Below are 21,926 nucleotides of genomic sequence, written 5' to 3'. Positions count from 1 at the left end.
TGCTCCGAGGCCCTGGACTTCTGTATGGTGATGGGAAATGCCACGTACTTTCTGAACTTTCAAATTACAGGGTCCAGAATATATTGTATGAAATACGGCTAGGAATATTCTTTCATTTCTTAGTTTTGGGGTATACATTTACAAATCTACATTTACAGATATGTTCATTCTAACTTACCTCCATCCTGACACAGTTTAACTATAATTACAATGTATACACACTGGTAAAATGCTTAGGGCATATTAGGATTGGTGTTTCCTCAAACACAAAACATGCAGACACTCTTGTTCTCTGTTACTGAGAATTCTCCTTTTTCAAGCATTTGATTAGTGTTTTGAACGTCAGTGCCCGCTGAATTCTTGTTCTCCCTTTAAGAAAGGGGACGCATATGTTCACATCTCCCTTTCTTGCCTCTTTTCCAACATCTGTCATGCTGGGGTACGGGAAACCATCCCTTCCACATTTGAGCAAAGCCTAGTCCAGTACGTGGTAATGAGAAAGGTCTTTTTGTCCACCTCAGAGGAGCATTCAGGTCCGAAAATACTTGGCCATACACACACCACGAGATAGAGGAGGAGAGGGAGGCTCCTTCCCACGCCTCTCTCCCTCTTCACAGTCTCTCCAGCAAGATGAACCCCTGCTACAAGCCCCGTGTTGGATCCTCGCTGGGGGAGATACCAGCTGGGGAGTGCTTTGTGAGAGGGCGCTTTCCCACGGGAATCCCAGGAGGGAGGTGGTCGCTCTCTTCTCTTCTTCCTCATCCAGCCCTGTTGCTTTCCCAGATCTCTGAGCACATTCAGACTCAACCTCCATCCAGCCTTTCCCCTGCTAAAATTGTGCATGGTTTGGAAACAAACCCTTTCCTACTGCATCCATTTCTGCTAGTTGCTCCAAGAGGATCCATGGTCTGATGGGACTTTTAAAATTGTTTTTGTTATTAAAAGTTATAACTTTAAGGTATTGGGAAAAAGGGATTTTTAACCTGTTGAAACTGCAAACTACCCATATCCTAGAATTTTGGCAACATGGAAGGAGAATGGATATTTAAATTCTTCCACACACCCACAGAAATTCTTATCCATACCTGAAAAATACATTTCCCTCGTGCTGGTCTTGTTCTGCATTGATCATGGTGGTATCCTTCAGCAAACTTGGCAGCGTGCCACTCTGAATAATACCCGCACACTCAGCTTTGGTATCTGTTATTTCCAGATGTAACTCATGAGAACCATCTGCCAGATCTTTATTTCCAAATACGTATGAACATTATAATGCAGGAAAGCTGTGAGAATATCTTAATTTTACTGGCAACTAATCTGCTCATCCACGAAATCTCCTCCCTTACCCATTGTTTAAGAGCTGCTGCTGTTTTAGAGCAGTAAATGATTGTTTTTTTAAGAAGGTGTTCTTGTTTTTCATAAGGTTAATATCTAACCACCCCATTAACTTTTTAACTGCTTCGTTTTATGAGGATTTACATTCCCCTTGCTTTTCACACTTCACAATTCTGATTTATCCTAACAATTTTACATCCAGGATTGAGCCCAGGCAGCATGGTTGGAGTTGTGCTGACTTAGGGAGGAAAGTGGATGTTGGGCGAAAGCCCAGACAGCTGCTGCCAGGCACTACAAATGCTGTGACACTCTTGTCACTCCCCTGTCTTCTCATCGTCTGTGCGGACACTACAGATGCTATATTAAAATGTGTTGGCTTGGGAGCTGAGGAAGCATTACAGTAGCCTGAAAATAAATTTCCAATACACAGAGGTCACTCATCTTCTCACGTGGGTTGACCTGTCAATCTGATGCCTGGCCGTTTTGACCATTAGCCTGCAACTCATCTTTTACAAGACCATTTCACAGACACGTCATCTTTCTGTCATGTTACACTGCTCTTCTCACAGGGCTCAGGGCTGCAAATCCAATTTATTCTCTACCACCACACTGGATGCAGTCAAAACTAACATGCTGTTATTTACTGGCATTTCTAAAGAAATTCCATGCTTTTGTCCAGTCTTAGCAACTTCCTTCCTTAACTATCAGTCTTTGTTTCAGGCGTTTCATGGTGCACAGTCCAAAACTCTGATCCACAGTTTGCATTTCTTGCAGAAGAGAACTTTGACATCTCTTCCTGACCCACTGCAGCCCAGAGCACACCGTGTGTCTAGTCCCACGCAGGTGCCTGAGCTCCCCACAGAGCCCGCAGAAGATTCTCAGTTGGATGGCACGCTAATAAGAACAGCTGCAGATTGGTGACCACGACATTCAACCCAAGTCCTTCAGTAGGTATTTCGTTTGTTTGTTAGACATTAAAAACGTATTTACTGTCCAAATACAAGCAACGGTACCGAATGCAAGCACAGTGAACTCCATTAAGGATTCCAGTTATTTTTTAAACTCTTGGGAAAGCCACGAGAAATATTAACTAGGAGGGAGAGAAAAAACACACAGCATAGGATGTTTCACATCCATGTCCAAGAAAAAAACAATAGACAAAATACTCAATACCTTCTGTCACGCTCATACTGCAGAAATGGAAACATGCAAAGTTCCAAACATGAAAGGTAAAAGGAGGATGTGGGGCTTCTGCACAAGCCAGGCCTGCAACCCCATCCTCCCACATGACTTTTGTTGCTTGCAGCCGTGTCCCCAATACACAGATTAGGAGTAATCTTATTTAGATGCCAAGGTGTGGACGTTGCAGCCTGAGGCAGGAGGGGTTTGTAGGCCCTAAGCATCTTTAGCGTCACAGGACTCCAGGCCGGGAATCTTCTTGCTTCCCTTCAGATGTACTCAACGTGCCAGCTTACAGACAGATCTCCCAGTCCGCCCAGCACCTTTCGTGGATGTGGGACGGCTAACGAGGGGCCTGGCCTGACTCTCGTAACCCTGAAAGGAAGGAAGGGAGGAGAGGAAAGGGAATCATTTGCTCCGCACGTCACAGATGCTTTACAGGCACCAGAAGCTGGAAGAGTCTGATACTGTGCCAGCCCCTGAGGAAAACAACAGGACAGATTTTCCACAGTCACTTCCAGTGTGGTCTTGCTAGAAATCTCACCTATTTGCAGGACTGAGGTAGTGGAGATGCTTGCCCGTGCCTGTGGGGAGCCACTTTGTGCTGTGCGTGGGGTGCTGGGATCATGGAGCTCGGGGAAAGCAGCGCCTGGAAATGAAGAGACTTCCTCTGCATTAGCTATGGTGCAGGGTCCAGGATTTCCCTTGGTCCCTGTTCCCATTGCTACAGATTTCCTAGGGCTTTCCAATACAGAGGTCCAACCACAGGATTCCCCTATTTCAGCTAATTCCCTGGAAATAGGTAGTTTTCTTCCTGGCTTACTCATTTCTCTTACACCTTATAAGACTGAAGTGTATCTTTGCTATTGTAGTGCCCGCCTCCCTAGCTGGTACAGCAGCGAGCTGGGAGCCTGCGTCTCCAGCTGGGAGCCTAACCAAGCTGAATTTGAATGAGGATTTCAGTTTTGCTCCAGGGCCAGGTAAAAAGTCTCCCGTTTCACCATCTGTTTTGTAAAGCCCAAGCACGTGCGCTGCTTTTTGATCTAAACCAGTCCAGGAAGGGCATCAAAGAGCAGTTGGCGTGCACATTTCTTTTTCCTTGTAGCTAATTAGATTTTGTCCCAGTCAATGTGCACATTTGAGTGACCTGTGCCTTGGATTCCTCCCCAAACCAGCTCCTTTCCATGCAATCCCATTTCTTATGGCATTCGTCCTGGGTTTCATTAAGAACTCTGGTTGGCACCAGACCATCTCAGTGACACAAAAGGATCGTCCAGCTGAACCTTTAGCCCTGCCCCTTGAATAAAATCTCACTGATTACAGGCTAAAAGGACACCTGTAGGCTACTCTGGTTATTCTATGTCATCCAGCTCAAATTTTCAGCCATAGAATATGCCTGAAAATTGGACTTTTTCTATTATTTATGGAGAAGCTGCTGTTTTTTTTAGTGAGTTCTTCGGATTTTTATTAAGGTAAATATTTCATAGCAGAGGAGGAGGAATTTCTAGAGATACTTTAAACCATCAGAAAGCAGCGTGTGATTGTGCAGTGTCCCCTGAGCCCGTGAGTCATGTTTGTTAATGTTTGCAGTGCAGGGAAAAGACAGGCGAGGTTTTTTGGGAACACATTTTGCTCACATCTTGCACAAACATGGAATTTTTGCAGCCTACCAATGGGATTCTCTACGGTCTGCTCTCCATCTTTTCCCACTTCAGTCGCACTTCAGTGATATTAGCTGCAAATAAATCATTCAGCCCCGTGCTTTGCTGTACATGTCTCAGTCACTATAATTCTCTTTTCAAAGTGCCTTTCCTTAAATCAGATTCATTCTCCATCATCCACTATGCGTTGCCTTTACTATAGAAAAGAGAATTATAATCAGTCTATTTAAAAAAATATTTTGAATTTCCTTTTCTCTTTGGACAATTATGGCTATTTTATTTTCAGAAGGTTTCAAAAATATTCCTAACAGAGCTCAAAGAACTTTTCTAAATAACTGAAAGCTTCAAAGCCTACTTTCTGCATATTTTTCTCGGCAGATTACTAAGAACTGAGAGCTGCTGATCCCGTACAGGACATAGCTCCTATGATAAAGAAAGCCTTCAGATACGTGGTGGACACAATTCACGTAACCTCTTCCTGAAAACCAACCTGTTGTCATTTTGCAGCCAGCCCAGACATTGTAGCTGGCAGAAATAGCTCATATTAAGAGAACATCTTCCTGTAGCATCTTGGGTTAATTCTTCTCTCTTCTGAAGGACCCATGTCAAGTCACAGCACAGGGCACGTAACAGCAATTCCACATTCATACACCTTGGTTTATCTCCTCCTTACAATTTGAAGTAAAACAAGCAAACCTATATTTCACAGTGTTCTGGATAAATTTGGTAACAGGCACTGGGCACTAAACCGGGAGAAGCTAACGCCTGAGCCAAAGCCCCTCCACTGAAAACAGTCATCTGTCTTCCCCACCCTCACTCCCAAAGCACAGCTGCACCAGCAAGCCTCTAACACCTCGCTGAGTTTGTCCCTTCATCACCTGCAACGGTCTGTGCAACAGCATGTCCAGCACCACAGCATTTATTAGGTCCTTCTGGGCTTTCTCACCGCAGCTTTTGTTTGAGCTGAAGTTTCAGAAAATCAGCGAAACCGCCCCAGTGTTTATTGATAGCACTCCCAAATTGCCAGGGCATGAGAAACACAACGTGCTGCATTTGAAGAAGAAGCTCAGTGGTACAGTTTTTGCCTGAGCCATAAGACTTGATTATTTTGTAGCTCTTGGGAGTCCCAGGCCACTCCTTTTATTTAGGATGGATATCTTAACCTCATTCCAACCCACTCTCACCTTCAGCTGTTGTAATGTAAAAGCACAGATTTGCTTCAGTGGCTTACTTTATTAATGTCTTCAGAACTCCTAAATGTCACCTGGTCTTGACATTTGCTTGAAAGTTAACTGCTTCCCTGATGAAATCCACCCCAGCTTCTGGGCACAGCCAGACCCTAGAGTAATACCAAAGAGTATATATGGCATCCTTATTCAAAGCTGATGTTATATTGATATTTTATTTAATGAAGAACAAACAATATTTGAGAGGAAACGAAAGACTATTCATAATGAAATAAATTTCTTCCATGAGTTCTCATACTACTAGCCCGTACCACTGTACCTTCTTATAAGCAAAGAGTTCTGCAGAAATCCCACTAAATCAGACAGCACTTGGTCTTCTTGTCTGACCTAATACTTGAAACCCTAAGTCAGACCCTCAGTCAGTCCCTAAGGCTCTGATGTGAGACAGAATCAGCATGGGGGACCATAGAAATGATGTCTCCCCTGTCCTCCACAGACTCTTTTCAAAGCTGTTTTGGGCAGTATCTCCAAGTTAAGGTGTCCTCTCTTTGCTATTTCATGTCATTTTTAGCAGGCTTTTTTCCCTGGTCAGCCAGCCAGGTATTTTTAAACAACACTGAAGATGTTCTTGTGAGGTGCTGATAAAATAAATATATGGTGATTTATCCGAAGCTCTCTTCAGAATCTCTGTCGGGGTAGCAGGGTCAGAAGGTGAGAGGCAGCAGCGGGGTTACTCAGTCCTGTGGCACACTGCAGTAGTGTCCCCTGGCAAGCAGTGTCCTGTGGCCACTGTGGAGGCCACTCGATCACCTTCTCGCACCTGTGCCTCCATTAACCCTCAGGTCACCACAGCGCCCAGCCGGGGCAGGGCTCCCGCAGGTGACAGCTGCTTTCCTATAGCCGCGGACTTCACCTCACGGGGCCGGCTGTGAGCGCCCCAAAGCCGGCATCTCCTCGCTGAGGGTGCCCCCGTACCTCACCTCAATGGCCCCAGAGAAACTTCTCGTCCCCCCTTTTCCCCCCAGAAAAATCGCCGAGGGACCCGGCGGGGGCGGGCGCCTCAGTCCCAAAAGCCGCAGGCGGAGGGCGGGAAGCGGCTCCCAGCGGCCGCCGCCTCTCCCCGCCCTCCGGTGACCCCAGGGCTCCCTCCCCGGCCCCCGTCAGCTTGAGGGACGAGGGAAGGAGGGAGCCGAGCGCTGCAGGTGCTCGGGGGGATGGCGACCGGCGGACAGGAGGCGGACAAAGGGCCGCCCCCGGCAGCACGCGCGGCGGGGCGCTGACAAAAGGCAGCCGCCGGCCCCCCGCTACCCACCCGGCCGCGGGCGGGGCCCCGCGGCGCCTCCCTCCCGGCTCTGCCTTCCCCCCCCCCAGGCTCTGCCTTCTCCCCCACTCGCCCGGGCGAGCTCCGGAGCGCCGGCGGCAGCGGCCACCGGGTCCTGGGGCAGGGCGCCGAGGTGAGTGGGGGCCCCCCGGCCGCCCGCCTCCGGGGCAGCGCCACCATTTTGTGGGGGGCGGCGGCGGCCGCGGGGCTGAGGTGGGCGCCGCGGGGCTGGGTCTTGTCCCGGGGGGGGGTCGCCCTGCATCTCCCCTTCTCTTCTCTTCCCCCCTCGGTTTTGGTGGCGGCGGTGGGTTTGGGATGCGAGGAGAGGAAGCGAAACAAAGGCGAGCGCGGCGACCTGCGTGGAAATAAACGGATAATAGGCTGAGGGATGCGGTGGGCGCTGCGGGATGCTGAGCCGGCGCCTCAGGGGCTGTCCCGCCTCAGCCTCCTCTGCCCCTGGGCTTCCCAGCGAGGCGGGTGCCCTGGGTTTTGTGAGAAGCATCCCGAAAGTGGAGACAAAGCCGGCGCTGGAGTGAAGATGTTTCAAACGGGCGGGCTCGGCGGCCGGCGTCCCCCGCAGCGGCTGAGCCGGCGGGCTGCGGGACGGGGATCAGCCGCGTGCGCTGCTTATTGACTTCCTTCCACTGGGGCCGGGCTATCAAAATAAACCAGCCGCTTGTGGTGGTGATAGACGCAGGGTTTTCCCCCCTGACTTCTGCTGCTCCTTGCAAGAGGAAGGAGGCTTAAGTGTTGGCAATCCAAAAGTCGGAAAGAAAGATGTGTTTGAAGATTTCCACCCCCCCCCCCCCCCCCCAAAGCCTTACAAAAGAATGTAAAACTCCTACCTCGATATCCCTGACTATCTTGCCTCTTGCAAGCCTTTTATTTCATTTTTAAAAGTGATTTTCTGATTTCAGAAGGACCGAGAATGCAAACAGCAAAGGCTCGGAAAGCAAATAAAAGGAAACCAAATACGTGTATTTCCTGAAAGACCTCCTCCAGCTTGCCTTGTTATGATGGTCTTCGGCTGCTTCTTGGGGTGTGTCAGCGCACATACAGCCTTCCTGGGGCGGGGAGCAGTCAGCAAAACCCCCAGTAACGGGGGCTCTGCTTTTAAATGTGCTTACTGAGCACAGGTTGGTTGGCATAGTGAAAAACAAAGACTACAATATTAAACGCAAATGCACATCTGCTTTAAAATGTCGTGCAAGGAGGAAGGGAAAGGCAAAAGATTGTTTTGGACCACAATTCAGGAGGGTACTAGAACACGTTCCTAAGAAAAGTTGCAGGGTAGAGGACTGAGCACTCTCCTAGCACTTGCCAATATCACGGGTAATTTCTTGTGGTTCAGGCCTGGCTGCTAGCACACAACCCTCTTTTCTGCCCTTACCCCGTCTGTAGGGACGCATCCGCGCGGCTTTTTTCTGTTGAACTTGGAAATTCTTGTGTTTCAGGTGGTTTCCAGAAGTGACGAGTTTCACTGGTTCAGGACCGGACTACACACAAGTAGTTCCAGAGGTTGCGTGGAAAAGCTTTGTTTGTTTGTTTTATGACAGAATATCTGTAAAGTCAGTCCTGAAGGTAACCACCTGTGTGCACTGGGGGGGCTCTGCAGGGAGGCTCAGAACAGCCACCAGCTTAATCATCTTAAAATGTACACTTACCTAAAACTCGTAATTCAGTGCCCCTTTCAAGATGAAAGTTGTTGTCAATTGCCATTTCTAACAAAATTACCCTGCTGGGTAAATCTATCGGAACTTCATTAGGAAGCATTCAGCATGGTTACTCAACAGCAAATGAAATCCCAGACAGATCAGAAGGAAGCCTACCGCTCCTTTCCTAAGGGGTCTCCTTTGTCTTGCACGGCTGCTCAGCAGATTGCGGCAGGGGAGGTTTCGTGAGACTTGGCAAACCTCAGCCAGGGTTACAGTAAAAGGCTGAGCGCTGCAGCTACGGGGCTCGGCATTTTTTTAATGGGATATTGCAAAATGCTTTTGACCTCTGCCACGCAGGGGTCGGGAGGGAGGAGGAAGAGAAGGGACTCGCGGAGCAGTTCTGTGATGAGCCCTTTGAAAATGGACACCTCGTCCGCGTTTGTCGGCGGGTCCGTGGGATGAGGTGACCCAAGCCATCCCTCAGGGACCGCTGGCCTCCGAGCCGGGGAGGGCGCGGGCGTGCTGCGCTATGTGCTCGCTGACCAAGGGCGCTGTCCCAGGAGCTTTGTCCGGAGAGAGGTCTTTGACATTCCAAACGCTGATGTTCCAGAGCTTGTTTCCATGATAAATAAGTGCAAAATAAACAGAACATGCCATGTATTTACTGACGCACGGAAAGTAGCATCTATTTTGGTTGTTTCAGCTGAGCTACCCGAGGAGTTAGGGTTTGCGTGCTTGGTCTTGGGCACCTCCGAGTCAAAGGAAAGCCTCTGCACAGGGTGGCTTCGTGCTGATGGCAGCGTCTCGCATTTGTTGTGGCTTTGCACGTGCAGGAATAACGCATTGGTGAGTCGGAAATTCAGGCTTCTCATGAGAACAGCCTGCATGAGGAGAGGTTTGTCGGTGCTTAAAATACGGGGTGAAGCACCCAGCCGCCTCATCCTGCACCAAGTGCTGCGGAGCTCTCTCGGCATCTCTTGTGTGTCAGGCTCATTTTAAAAATGAGGCATAGCTTGTCATTCCCTGCGGTTTTGAGGAAAAATCTTGGAAATGTGATCCAAGTGGAAACAGATAGAGACGAGGAGCAGCTCTGAAGGGGAACTCAGCTGCTCTCTGTTCGGTTCCAGAGTCTCGACGCGTCACACCGTGTGTTCGGGCCGGTGTGGTTAGCTGGCTTCTAATGGATGGGACGAGCAACGAGTGGCAACGACAACTTTGCAGCATGGGGGCAGGAGGAGAAGAAATGTAGATGCCTAATTCTGAAAGCTCCGTTTTCAGGAACGTAGGTGGCTTGGTGGGAGTTTTAAAGACTAAGGAAAAAATGGTTTTGCTAATAATGATCTCTAGGCAACGAGAACCCCATAAGGTGGTGCTTTTCTCACATTCACATTCATGTTGCTCAGAGTCTGATGTTCATTGTTTGTATTCACTGAAAATGGAGGCCTGTCCCCTTCATGGGCGTGAAGTTTGCACAAAACGGACAGCAAGGGGCTTCACGGGTCCGGTATCTTCCTAAACTCGGGGGCCTTTGTTTTTTTCCTGTGATGGACAGAAGTGGAAATGCCTCTTGTATCACGTCCAGACTTCTGAGGGACTTGAGATATGGTTCACGTGAGGACGCTTGCAGCTGGTGGGGAGGAAGTTCCAGCTTTGTCCACGTTTCATATCGCGCTTGCAAGAAGCTCTTCCCTTGCCCTCGCGCCCTGCTGTGAGGGTCTGGGATCAGCATGATGTCTTCTGGAGCCTGTAGCTCTGGAAATGGAAGCAAAATGTGACAATTTATGTGATGTTACTCTGTCGTGTACCTACAGGGCACTGTAGGCAGGCAGCAGGGAAGGGAGGACCCAGCCAGGCTCTGTGATGTGTGTTTATCTGCTCCTTCCTTTTGTTAGATCTCTTAAAATCTGACACACGATTCTGGGTTAGCTAACAAAAGATAAAGTGTTCTCGTGTGGCTGCCCCAAGAGGAGGAAGAAAGACAGCCGAGGGACTTCCAGTTAAACTTATGAGCGTTCCTCAGAAGAGAAATGGTTGCCTGCAAGATGAAAAATTGAATTAATAAGAAAGCATTTCTCGTAATAAATGCGTTTGATTTTCTTCTTCCTCTGAAGAGGCCTCAGTTTAGTGCTTGCTAAGTAGTCTTGCAGTTTCTTTGAAAATGGCGTTTCCTACAGAAGTCCACTGATGGTTTCTAGTGCTTCGTGGAAGCCTTTTACATAAAAAATGAGAACGTTTATCTTGAAGGACTTCTTAGTACCCAATTTCAATGTTGATCACAGTAAAGCTCCAAATGAAAAATAAATTAATCTTTAAATTGATTTTCTTTTAAAAACACATAAGGGTATTCTGCATGCCCTAGAGATAGAGAGGAGAATGGCTGGGGTTTTGATGCTGTTGCTCTTTTCCTCCTCTTTCTGAGCAAAATGCGGAAGGCCTTGGGAAGGGCAAGAGTAGGAATGCAGTATCTGCACAGGCAGAACTTGAGCAGTTTAAAAGGCATTAATAAAACCCCATTAATGAAACCTGGGCAGTTTTGAAGACCCATGAGTCAAGTGGGTTCTCAACATGGGCATCTCAGTTTAATGTCTGAATTTAGGTGGGAGGCAACTAGGCTGTAATCTACGTGTACCTCATGTGTTTCGCCGTGTCCCTGCGTATGGTGCAAAGGGGGGAACAGCCGACTGGTACCGCAATGCACAGAAACTGTAGGGACCGCTGCATCCCAAACATATCCCCTTAAAATAATATTCTCATCAGAACAGCACTGTATAGGTCTAAATTCTGAAATAAAGAAGCCTGACTTAGACCTATGCAGACATTGGCGTCCTCTTCAGTGCAGCTTTGGGGCAGAGACCCTCAAGGGTCTCTGGTCGATGGGCCCCACTCCTCCAGCAGGGCTTCCTCATCCATCCATGTGGCTGCACGTGCTTAAGGCTGCTTGTTCAGGTCAGCTAACATATTAAACAGTTCAAGAGTGTTGGAACGAAGCGTCAGCGTGTTTATGGAAAGCTAGGGTGTGAAATCTCAGCAGGTGCTAAAATAGGATCAGTTTTGCCCATACATTGTTTTCCCCAGTGACTTAAGCAAAGCAATGATGAAGGCATGGTGAAACACGGCAGGGATTAAACCTGGCGTGAGGTAATTCACAGGATAATCTGAAAACGTCAGAGATACAGACTTAGAAGAGAAGAGGGCTGGGCTGGGACCAGCAGGGGCAATGGGAAGAGCCCTTATGGCACCGGGCTACACCTGAGGGTAATTATTAACTGCTGCCTTTGTGGTGGGGTCCTGCAATTAAATGGGGCTTTTGGACGGGAAACTAATTCGGTGAAGTGTGCGGGGGCAGAGGGATAAGTGAGTGGGGGGGTGGTGAGCCCTACCCAGCGTTCACTCAGAAGCTGGCCCCCATCACGGGGGTAGCACGGAGCTTTTTACGCAGGGTTCACGGTGCCCAGCACACCCGCCGTGGTCCTGGAGACTTCGCGTCCTTCCCAGCCTAGAGCACGTGCCAAAGCTGTACCGGAGCCCTGCCTTTTTCGTACAGCAGGAGGAAAGCACCGCGTCCACCAGACAGACCCTGCCAGGCCCCAGGTGTTGCGGTGTGCTTTGCTTTATTTTTTAGTTATTTATTTATTTGAAAAAGTATGAAAAACGTATGTAGTGATTATGCCCTCTCATACATTTCCCAGCTTTTTGGCGCTGGGTCCCGAGCTGTTGGCTCGAAAAGCTCGCGTTACTGCTCTTAAAATCAAAGTAAGGAAAATGAGTGGGTCAAGGCAACCTAATTAAATGAGAATTAAGGTCAGAAATGTGCGTCTCTCACTGCATGCTTCAATATAATTATTTCTGGTGATCTTTGGGGGTTCCCATTCCTTAAGGAAAGGCAATAAATGCGAATTTTATTTGTAATTTGCTGATCACTGAAGCATAGATCCACATGTATTTCGGTTCACCTTTCATAGGAGTGGGGGAAAATCCACTGCAACTTGGAGATTTTTGTCTCCTTCAGAGCAGATTCCCACTTTCTAGGGGGGAAAAAAAGAAGTTCAGGACCAGAAAACTTGAAACTTTGCTAATTGGCTTTAAGAAGAGAAATCTATTTCATGTCTCACGGGTAATTGAAAGAAATCCCACGGACCTAAAAAAAATAAAATAAAAATCTGTGGAAGTGCTGTGAAGAATTTCTTTCTTTAAAACTCCGGTGTGCGTGCTGCTCCGCTACATGTGTGTGCACGCTTTTTTCGTGGTTCATACTGCGCGGCAAACACTTGAGGCAGAGTAAAAGTAAATAACTGTTATTTACAAGCAGCCTGTGCTTTAGTGCAGCTGTAGCAAAACCCCAAAACCAAACGGTTTGCTGCTGCCTGGGTGGAAACAAGGATGTGTGCTGGGCGCTTAAGGCTAGGCAGCGGCAGAGGAACTCAAGCGAGTTGCTTTTAACTGCATTACCGGACCCCTGACAAATGTTGCAAAGCCTCCGAAGTCTGGAAAAGGGAAAATTGTAGCTGCTTTGCCACTGGGTCTAAGTAAAAGGAAATGACCGTCTTTGAACTGGTAAGAAGATGGTGCACCTTGCACTAACACATTAAAGCACAGTGTTTTAACAAGAAATCCTCTCTTCTGTTGAAGAAATGTAATGAGAGACAGAGATTCTACACGGTCCTTGGGCAATTCCTGGTAAAACAGTTGCTAAATAATGTCAGATTGGCTCTTTTTGTTTATTTTTAAACAAACAACAGAACTCCTATATCAAGCTGCCATTTGATGGAGTTGACTTTGTTCAGGACTATAAAGCCGTCGGCTTTAAATGCAATGTAGAGAATCTCTGCAGGTACCATGGTTGGTATCTGTGGTCCAGAGGGATGCTTGTACTGGAGCAGAAGCAGAGCCATCCTAGAAACACCAGGTGTTGGAACAAGTGGAGACCATGCACCCAGAAAGCATTACATTTACCTGGAGGGATGTGCGTCTCCCCCACGGGGGCTTGGTGTCTTTTAGGTACGCTCAGAAAAGTTTGTTGCGGCCCGGTGGTTTGGGGCCTTTATTTTGCAGTGTGCCCTCTGGAGGAGAGGGGAATCCACCGGCATGGGTGAGGTGTAATTTCCAGAAGAAATTGCACTTTGCAGAATTCCCAAACGCAGATCAGCAATCGGAAGCGTCTGGCAAGCTCAGGCAGTCGCTGCCGATTTATCTGCACCTTCAGGAAGGGGAGGTTTTCCTTTGTGTAAAAGAGGAAAAACACGGCGGTTCCCCGGCATTTGTGCATGCAAATTTAGCAACCTGCAGGTGTTTCGGTGCCGCTCCTCCCTTACCTGCGGGCACAGATCAGGCTGGTGGTGAGCTCTGGCCAGGCTCGGGGCGCAGCCGCCGCTCGCTGCTCCTCAGGAGGGGCAGCATCCAAGGATCCGGGCACTCGGTCAGAAGCCAAACCAAACCGGTCTGCGCTATCGCTCCTTCCTGCCACGCTGCCAGTGTCAAGGCTTCCTTCAGTTAATGTGTTTATTAACATTTCTAACAGTAACTTCAGGTCCCCGTACTGTGGGAAGCGTTACGTCGTTTATAATCCCTGTGTTGTTTTGCTTTTTGACAGCTCGTGTTCTTTCACCTGGTTAAATTGGCTTTCAGAGGGTGTTTTAAAGACAAATACTGACTTGTTCTGTTGCAAATACAGAGGGATATTTATATTTTTTGCCTTTATACAATTGATACTAAGATTACACATAATTTGATTTTTGTATATTGTTTTTTTTTTGTGTGTCTGATTGGCTCACAGGCCTATAATACCAGCATTATGAGAAGCTACGGGGGGCTCCCAAGGTTTTTACTCGGATAGATATCATCGGTAGCTATTATTTACTAACGTGATACCACATATGGTTATTACCAACCTCCTATTTCTTGTTTTCTTCAAATAAAGTCGAAGGTACCAGTAATCTGTACATGATGTCAAATGTTTGAGGATTTCCTTTTAAGTAGGTAGGGTGGTTTTGTTTTTTTTTGTCACTTCTTGCCGCAAATGATTTTCTGTTTGTTTTCAAATTACAGAAATCAACTCCCAGCCTTTTCATGTCTGACTACTGGTACTGGAGGTTGGTCCCGTGCAAAGAAACTGGAAGCTGCAACTGTTTCGCGACGGGCAGTCAGTCTAATGAGGAGAAAGAAGAAGATACGAACCATCAGGTTGTGGTGTCAGACATCATGCAGCTCGTGCGAGACAAGCAGGAGGTGCCAGAAAGCACAGCAGGTGAGAAAAAATATGGTGCATTTTGAAAGTTGTCCTGCTGGCTGCCAAAATGCACAAAGGAGAGGACCGATGGCTTTGAGAATTTTAGCACTGGTGTCGCATCGCGTGCAATGAGAACGGGGCAGGGAACCCAAATAAAGCAGTAGCCAAATACTCACTCGGAGGAGGGCGACGTCAGCACAAAAACAAATGTTTAGTAGCATCCAGCGAGGAGTGAAGACTTTTACTCAGGAGTACCGATGCTTGTCACAAGGAATTAAAATAATTGCATAAATTAATTGATTAGCAAAAAATAGTCATCCCACAGAAACCTGACCTACCTTCTGCCTGTTTTAAAATCCTGCTCTAGAGAAACTGCTCAGAGAAGCAAGAGCAAAATACCTCTGCACTTTACCATATCGTTTTTATTGCTTTGATCCATAAGCAGGAGAAAAATACAGTGAGTGCTAGGATATAGTGACAAGGATTAAGAATTATTTTTTTTTCCTATACCATGTTTTATTTACCCAGGCAGAAGGTTGTTACTTTCATATCTGAAGAAAGTGGCCTTTGCCTTGGTACTAGTGCAGATGGAATATAATGCCATAATTTGATAATCCTTTGCATCTGATAGCAATTGATCTTTATTAATACATATTACTTTTTGATTTTATTAAATTAAAAAAAAAAAAACCTTCTAGGAAATTAAAAAATATCTGCAGATATTCATGCAAACCTCTTTAGCTAGAAAGATGATCCAAAACCGGAAAGGTGAAATCCACTAAAATGCAGTTTAGCGTTTATTATACAATTACAAGGCAGGATGTGGCTCCTTTGTAATAAGAGCAAAAAAGTGGTTCTTTCAGCCTGAATGAGCTGCTGATGCTGGTGCTAAGTACAGAAGAAAACAATTCATATTCTGCTGTGGCTTATAAGGAAGCAGCTATTAGAGTAAGCGTTTTATTCCTGTGTTAGTGAGGTCTCAGCCAGGATGCAACACTTCTTTTGAGGTCAACAAAGAAAGATGCAAAAAAACCCTTGCAGAAAAGGGTCTACTTACATAGACATGGGTCTGCCTGTAATAACCTGCACATACTTAAGTTATGCTTATTTCACCTTTTAGCTATGGTTGCTGGCTTTCTGTCACTGGAGTCCATGTAAAAGCCATATGAGGTTTAGTGAAAAAGATTCTGGACTGTTTCCTGGTCCAGGGTGTAGCAGGAATGTAGATTTTTCATTGACATGTACATCCATGCCTGACTTGACAACCGAATTGCAGGCCATTAATCAAAACTGAAATGCACTTGATACTACTCTTTATGCCTGGAAAAAGTGGGGCATACTTTTCAAAATATGTACATTTGTGTTCTTTCAACTTGTAGAAGAGAACAGCGTAGACCAAGAAAGGAGCTTTCCTAGAACTAGGCACAAGAAACTTAGCTGCAGATAATTTTCTGGTAAAGTTACTGAATTTTAAGTTCAGTCTGAAAACTCTTCGTGTGTCATAACTTATATTGCTGCTAGTATCAGGGGTTGAATGCAACATTGTGTTTATGGCCATTTTGTTGAGTTTTGACTTGTAAGAAGCTATGGTTCTTTATTAAAACAATCTGCGTGTTAATATTTTCTGACTTCATCGAGGGACTGCTAGAAAGAATCTGCTCTGAAAAGAACTGCAGTGGCCCAATATGGTAAATATAGTGGGCAATTGGCACGTTGGGTAGTTAAACTTGATGGGCGGTTGTTTTACTTTAGTTCCACTACTTGTTCAGATACTTCTCTCAGGAAAAGAAGCTGCTATCTTTGTGGTTGGTAAAGAAAGCCGTAGTGCCTTGCTCTGTGAAGTCAAGCACCACAGTCTGGTGGGAGAGAAATGCTGCTGGAGGGGAAAAAAGAAAAAAGAAAAAAAAAAAAAAAAGTGTTGCTGTAGCAATGTTGTTGGAGTCTTTTCACTTCTCTATTTTTGGCTTCTGTAAGCAAACGTGATGGGTCTTAGTCTCCCATGCAGCCTAATAATACTGCAGGATGGAGAGCATCTTGCTGCTCTTCTTAGTTAAACCATATGGTACTGTTGCTGAAGTTTTAACGCCTCTGTTCCCTCCCCCTCCCTAGAAACTCATCTGCTATGCTATTGATACTATATTAACAACAATATTTTTACTGCAACGCTTTTTTAGAAGTTATAATTAAGATCAGGTCTTCCATGTGTCTGTGAGTTTACACATTTTTGCTTGAGAACATTTTGCATCTTGCGAGGCTTAAAAGCCTAGCTTGAAAACAAAAGCTGAGGGAACATGCAAAACGCAGCTTGAAGCAGAGTATAACCGAGATGGAAGCTCAGAATCCTAGAATATCCTGAGCTGGAAGGGACCCACAAGGATCATTGAGTCCAGCTCTTGGCTCCACACAGGACCACCCCAAAATCAAACGCCATGTCTGAGAGCGTTGTCCAAACGCTCCTTGAACTCCGTCAGGCTTGGAACCATGACCGCTGCCCTGGGGAGCCTGTCCCAGTGCCCAGCCACCCTCCTGGTGAAGAACCTTTTCCTGATATCCAATCTCAATGACAATGTCCACCTGAGTTGTGTGTGTACTGCCTTGTTGCAATTTGTGTAAGACATCATTCCCACTCTTCTCTTTGGAAGGGGCTGGAAAATGGAAAGAGCATGGAGAAAGGATGCAGTTGTGGAAGACAAGCATGAATCATTAATATATATATATCTCCAATACATCTATCACTTCTCTGTCCCTGTTACGTTGTTCGACCTGGTCAGGGTTGGACTTCAGGAGCATTGTGCTTGTAGGCCTGTTAACATATCCACATTTTTGTTTGGGACTATTCTCCTTTGAAGATGTTCTCCTTGAAAGAGTTGTCACCCTTTTTGTTTGCTTGCTTGTTTGCTTTTTCTTCAGTTCAGATCTATTTGGAGTATGATTTTTTTTTCCACACTTTCATTTTTAACCTCCTGCCATGATGCTAAAGCAATAGGAAAGCAGGGGGAACCTTACAGTATTTGTGGTATAAATAAAATAAAATAATCTAGTGTAATGTCTTAGGAACTGTAATTGCTGTTGTTGTAACAAACAGAGGGTGTTGTAACAAAAATGAGGATGCTACAATCAAAGATTTTACAAAAAATAAGAGGATTATCCCAACTGCTCAGGTTTTGAGGAATCAAATATCCAGGTGATTGCTGATTCCAAAGTCTGAAGTTTCCTTGATCCATACTTACCTGAGAAGATGTACTTGATAAGTAGAAAATATTTTCTAAACATTCTAAATGATAAAATGGATGCATTTTTGCCATTTTAAATGACTATTAGGATTTTTATATGAGAAATTAAAACGCAGGTGAAAAGATAGCTAGGTGCATATTTGATGTGTCAATTCTAACAGTTGTAACCATGCTGCAAAACAAATCATCAGGTGTTGCATTCACAGGCACTCGAAATGCTCCTCTGTTACATTCACATGCTCTTGGAAACAAACATGCTTGGTAGCATCTCCAAATCTTAAATTGCATTGTTTTGCATATAGAAACACCTTTATGGTCCTCCTGGATGGCATTACTGAAATGGTCATCTTTGAATTACATACCTGTTAGATCATCACTGTCTGGAATAGTTTGGTCAAGGTACATTAGTAAGACCACTGATAGCTTATCACCTGCATCAGAAAGGGAGGGGAAAAAAAAAAGCAAAACACACAGAGTCTCCTAAACAATTGTACATTGTGGCAACTCTAGTTATACGCTGAAATCCTTAATTCCCCCACTGCCACTAGCCACAACTGTATAAATAAAACATTTTGGTAGTAATGTATGAGAGAAACACTGTAGGTGTTCATTACTGTAATTACCCTGTTTCAAATTAAGGGACTCTGTTCAGAAAAACAATAGCTAATGCTGTTTGGATCAAGTCCATTCTATTCCTTGATGTCTACAAATACCACCTTTTAAAACTCTTAACTAAAAAATAAGGGATACAAAATGACACCTTAGAATCTGATTCTGTTGATAGCTAAAAGTGACAGGATTAAATCATTGTGTTTCTGGGCAGAAAATACAATATGTGCATATACTTATGCAATATATTGGCAGAATTCCTTTATTCTTGGAACTGTTTTACATTGCCCAAGACGTTTTATCATACTTGAAATCTTACTGGAATTTTAATTTTAATTTGCAAGGCTGTACACATTACACCATACCTCAAGTAACTCCTTGATAGAGAGCTTTTTCCGCGGATTACTTACAAGCTAGATTAATACAGCTAAGCGGTGTATGTAGAGAATGAGGCTAATGAGGATAACAAATATCACACCAAGTATTGTTGGTGGGATTTTTTTGCATAAGCAAGAAAATTTTGGCAAGACAAAATTTGTGATGTGGCCAGCGATTTCTGTTTTAGAATTCCATATGCAGCTGCAAAAAGACTGCTTTTTCCAGGAGTGACGACATCATGGCGTAATCTGATTAACATTGGTACGTCTTCTGTGGAACAAAGGTGGTGTTACAAACTTCTGAAGCTGTCCACGCAGATGCTAAATAGCCCGTGACCTTTCTTGCCTTTAAAAATAAACCGATGAGGAGTCCCTAAGCTGTGATAGACAAGCCACTTAGGGATACATGGTCCGGCACAGAGCTGGGAGCTATCGCTGTCACCGGTGGTATCTGATGCTCAAGGGGGAACTCGGAATCTTTATTTTTGGGGAATATAAAACTGGGATTACTCTCACTGTTCGTATTTCTCAGTTTTCAAGGGTATTTACTTAGAGCAGAACTCAGTTCTATAAACAGATCTCTTTACAGGTCCGTTCCTTTCCTGGCCACTCTGGGACTGCTGTCAGACTCAGCACATGTGTCTGAGCAAATGTTTGTATATATTTATTAGCTAGAAGTCCTGCTTTTTACTCAAACAGAATTTCTGTTGAAGGAATTTGACAAATTCTTAGGAGTTTAACTCCTCAAAATTAGACATGTTTAAAGCCAATTGGAATAACCTGTCTAACAACAAGAAAAGGAGAACACTTGCATGGTAAACGTGATCTGTTTTGTGTTTCTGCTTCAAGTAATAGAGCAATGAAATCCCAGCTTGATTAAAATCGGCAGGAGTCTTGTCAGGATTTTCATCTAAGTCTTGAGCTGTGCAGGTTAACTGCCTCTTAAATGAAATTAATATTAAGCATCTTACTGTAATTCCTTCTTTCCTGGGAATTACAGCAAATATGGAATATATTAAAATAAATTCTTGTTCAGCTAGCGGCATCCAGCTCAAGAAGTTAGAGCAGAAAAGCTCTATTAGTGTGAAAAGGCACTGCCAGCTGAAAAATGAGCTACAGGGAGGTATTTCTGTAACATCAGCAATAACTTGGAGAGTGTATGTGTGAGTATGTGTGCCTATATATGTATATAATTCAATGCCACACATGATGAATTTCCATGGCATTGCAGAATCATGGAATCATCGAGGTTAGAAAACAACTTAAGATCATAAAGTCCAACCATTAACCTGACTTTGTGAGTCGTATCACTAAACCATATCCCGTGGTGCCACATCCACATGTCTCTTAAATACCTAAATACCTCTTGTGAATGGCTGCCAGCCAGACTGAACTTTGTTCACTGTGGCAGTTCGAGCCCAGCCATCCAGCCAGTTCTTCACCCAGCAAACTGCACCTGACCAAGCCATGAGCAGCCAGTTTTTCCAGGAGAATGCTGTGGGTAACAGTGTCAAATGCTTTACTAAGATCCAGGTAGACAACGTTTATAACCTTTCCCTTATTACTGAGTGGGTCATCTCATCGTAGAAGGACAGCAAGTTAGTCAAGGTCAGACTGACAGGACTGTAATTCTCAGGATCCTCCTTCCTGCCCTTCTTGTAGATTGGAATCACATTCATAAAATCACAGAAAGGTTTGGGTTGGAAGGGACCATAAATCCCACCCAGTTCCACCCCCCTGCCATGGACAGGGACACCTCCCACCAGACCAGGTTGCCCAAAGCCCCATCCAGCCTGGCCTCCAGGGATGGGGCATCCTCAGCTTCTCTGGGCAACCTGTGCCAGGGCCTCACCACCCTCTGGGTGAACAATTTCTTCCTAATATCTAATCTAAACCTACCCTCATTAATTTAAAACCATTTCTTCTAGTTCTGTCACTGCACTCCCTGACAAGGAGTCCCTCCTCAGCTTTCCTGGAGTTCCCTTTAGGTACTGGAAGGCTGCCATAAGGTGTCCCTGGTGCCTTCTCTTTTCCAGGCTGAAACCTTCATTCAGCTGGGATCTCCCTGGTTAGCCAGGTCTGTCGGTAAGTATTAAAAGTGGCTTGGCCAGCACTTCTGCCAGTGACTACAGTACCCTTGAATGAATCCTGCCTGGCCTCCAACCATCGCGCACACGTCCTTCCTCATTTGCAAAGAACGGTTCAGGCAGGGCACCTTCCCTTGTTGGCTCAGCCACCACCTGTGTCAGGAAGTTATCCTCCACACGCTCCAGGAATCTCAGACTGCGTGCTCTCTGCTGTGTTGTATTTCCAGCAGGCATCAGGGAAGTTGATGTCCCCCATGAGAACAAGAGCTAGCAGTCATGCAACTTCTAGCTGCTTATAGAATATTTCATCTACCTCTTCATCCTGGCTGGGTGGCCTGTAAGAGGATCCCACCATAAAGTCTGCCTTACTGTCCCTTCCTCTGACTCTCACCTAGAGACACTCGACCCTTTCATCACCTTTGCCCAGCTCCATGCAGTCAAAGCAATCCCTAGCATCCAGGGCTACCCCACCTCCTCCTTCCCTGCCTCTTTGTCCTGAAGAGCCTGAAACCACCGATCCCAGCACTCCAGCTGCTGTTTGCTTTCCTGCCTCTGTAGGTATTCCATGCGTTATCACAGAAAGGATGCAGCATTTTAAGTAACAATGAAATTGGTGGGACACGGCATTGCCTGAAATTACTCTGAGCTCTTATTAACTGCAAGTCACCTTCTCTCCTTTTTTTTTTTTCTCTTTTTTTTTTTCTTTTTTTTGGCCAGGCCACCAAAATAATCTTTAGGAACCTGTTGTACCACCTGCAGCTATGGTGAAGGCACGAAAGCATCTTTAATTTTTCTTTGAATTTCCCTGAACTGGGAATGAATTTAGGAGTTTTTCCAAGTGCTGTACACAGCATTGTAGCACTTCTACTTTCTAAATTTGGAGTTTTCTCCAATGACAGCATTTTTATGTTGAGTAGATGTATACTCTACTGAAATTATTCTCTAGCAATATTCAACTAGTAAAAACTACTACAACTTTCTTGCATTTCTATATCTTAGTGTTATATGGATAGAATATCCTGAGTTGGAAGGGACCCTTAAGGATCATCAAGTCCA

The 21,926-nt window shown here is 45.5% G+C and overlaps 1 protein-coding gene across 7 annotated transcripts in view; it reads left to right on the top strand.

The window, feature by feature from the left end:
* The first annotated feature begins 6,677 nt into the window (after positions 1 to 6,677).
* Positions 6,678 to 21,926, top strand: part of MCF2L (MCF.2 cell line derived transforming sequence like) — a 162,522-nt gene continuing 147,273 nt past the window's right edge. For 4 of the 7 annotated variants that reach the window (XM_035317678.1, XM_035317649.1, XM_035317622.1 and 1 more), the window contains exons 1-2: positions 6,679 to 6,816; positions 14,384 to 14,582. In XM_035317678.1, the coding sequence (XP_035173569.1) occupies positions 14,405 to 14,582 (178 nt within the window). In that variant the 5' untranslated portion in view covers positions 6,679 to 6,816; positions 14,384 to 14,404. Of the gene's footprint in view, positions 6,817 to 14,383; positions 14,583 to 21,926 lie in introns of all 7 variants that reach the window. The other 3 variants (XR_004748227.1, XR_004748226.1, XM_035317599.1) reach the window with 1 other exon arrangement.

Source organism: Oxyura jamaicensis, chromosome 1 (assembly GCF_011077185.1).
Source record: "Oxyura jamaicensis isolate SHBP4307 breed ruddy duck chromosome 1, BPBGC_Ojam_1.0, whole genome shotgun sequence".
NCBI lineage: Eukaryota > Metazoa > Chordata > Aves > Anseriformes > Anatidae > Oxyura > Oxyura jamaicensis.
This window is presented reverse-complemented; position numbering and strand designations above follow the sequence as displayed.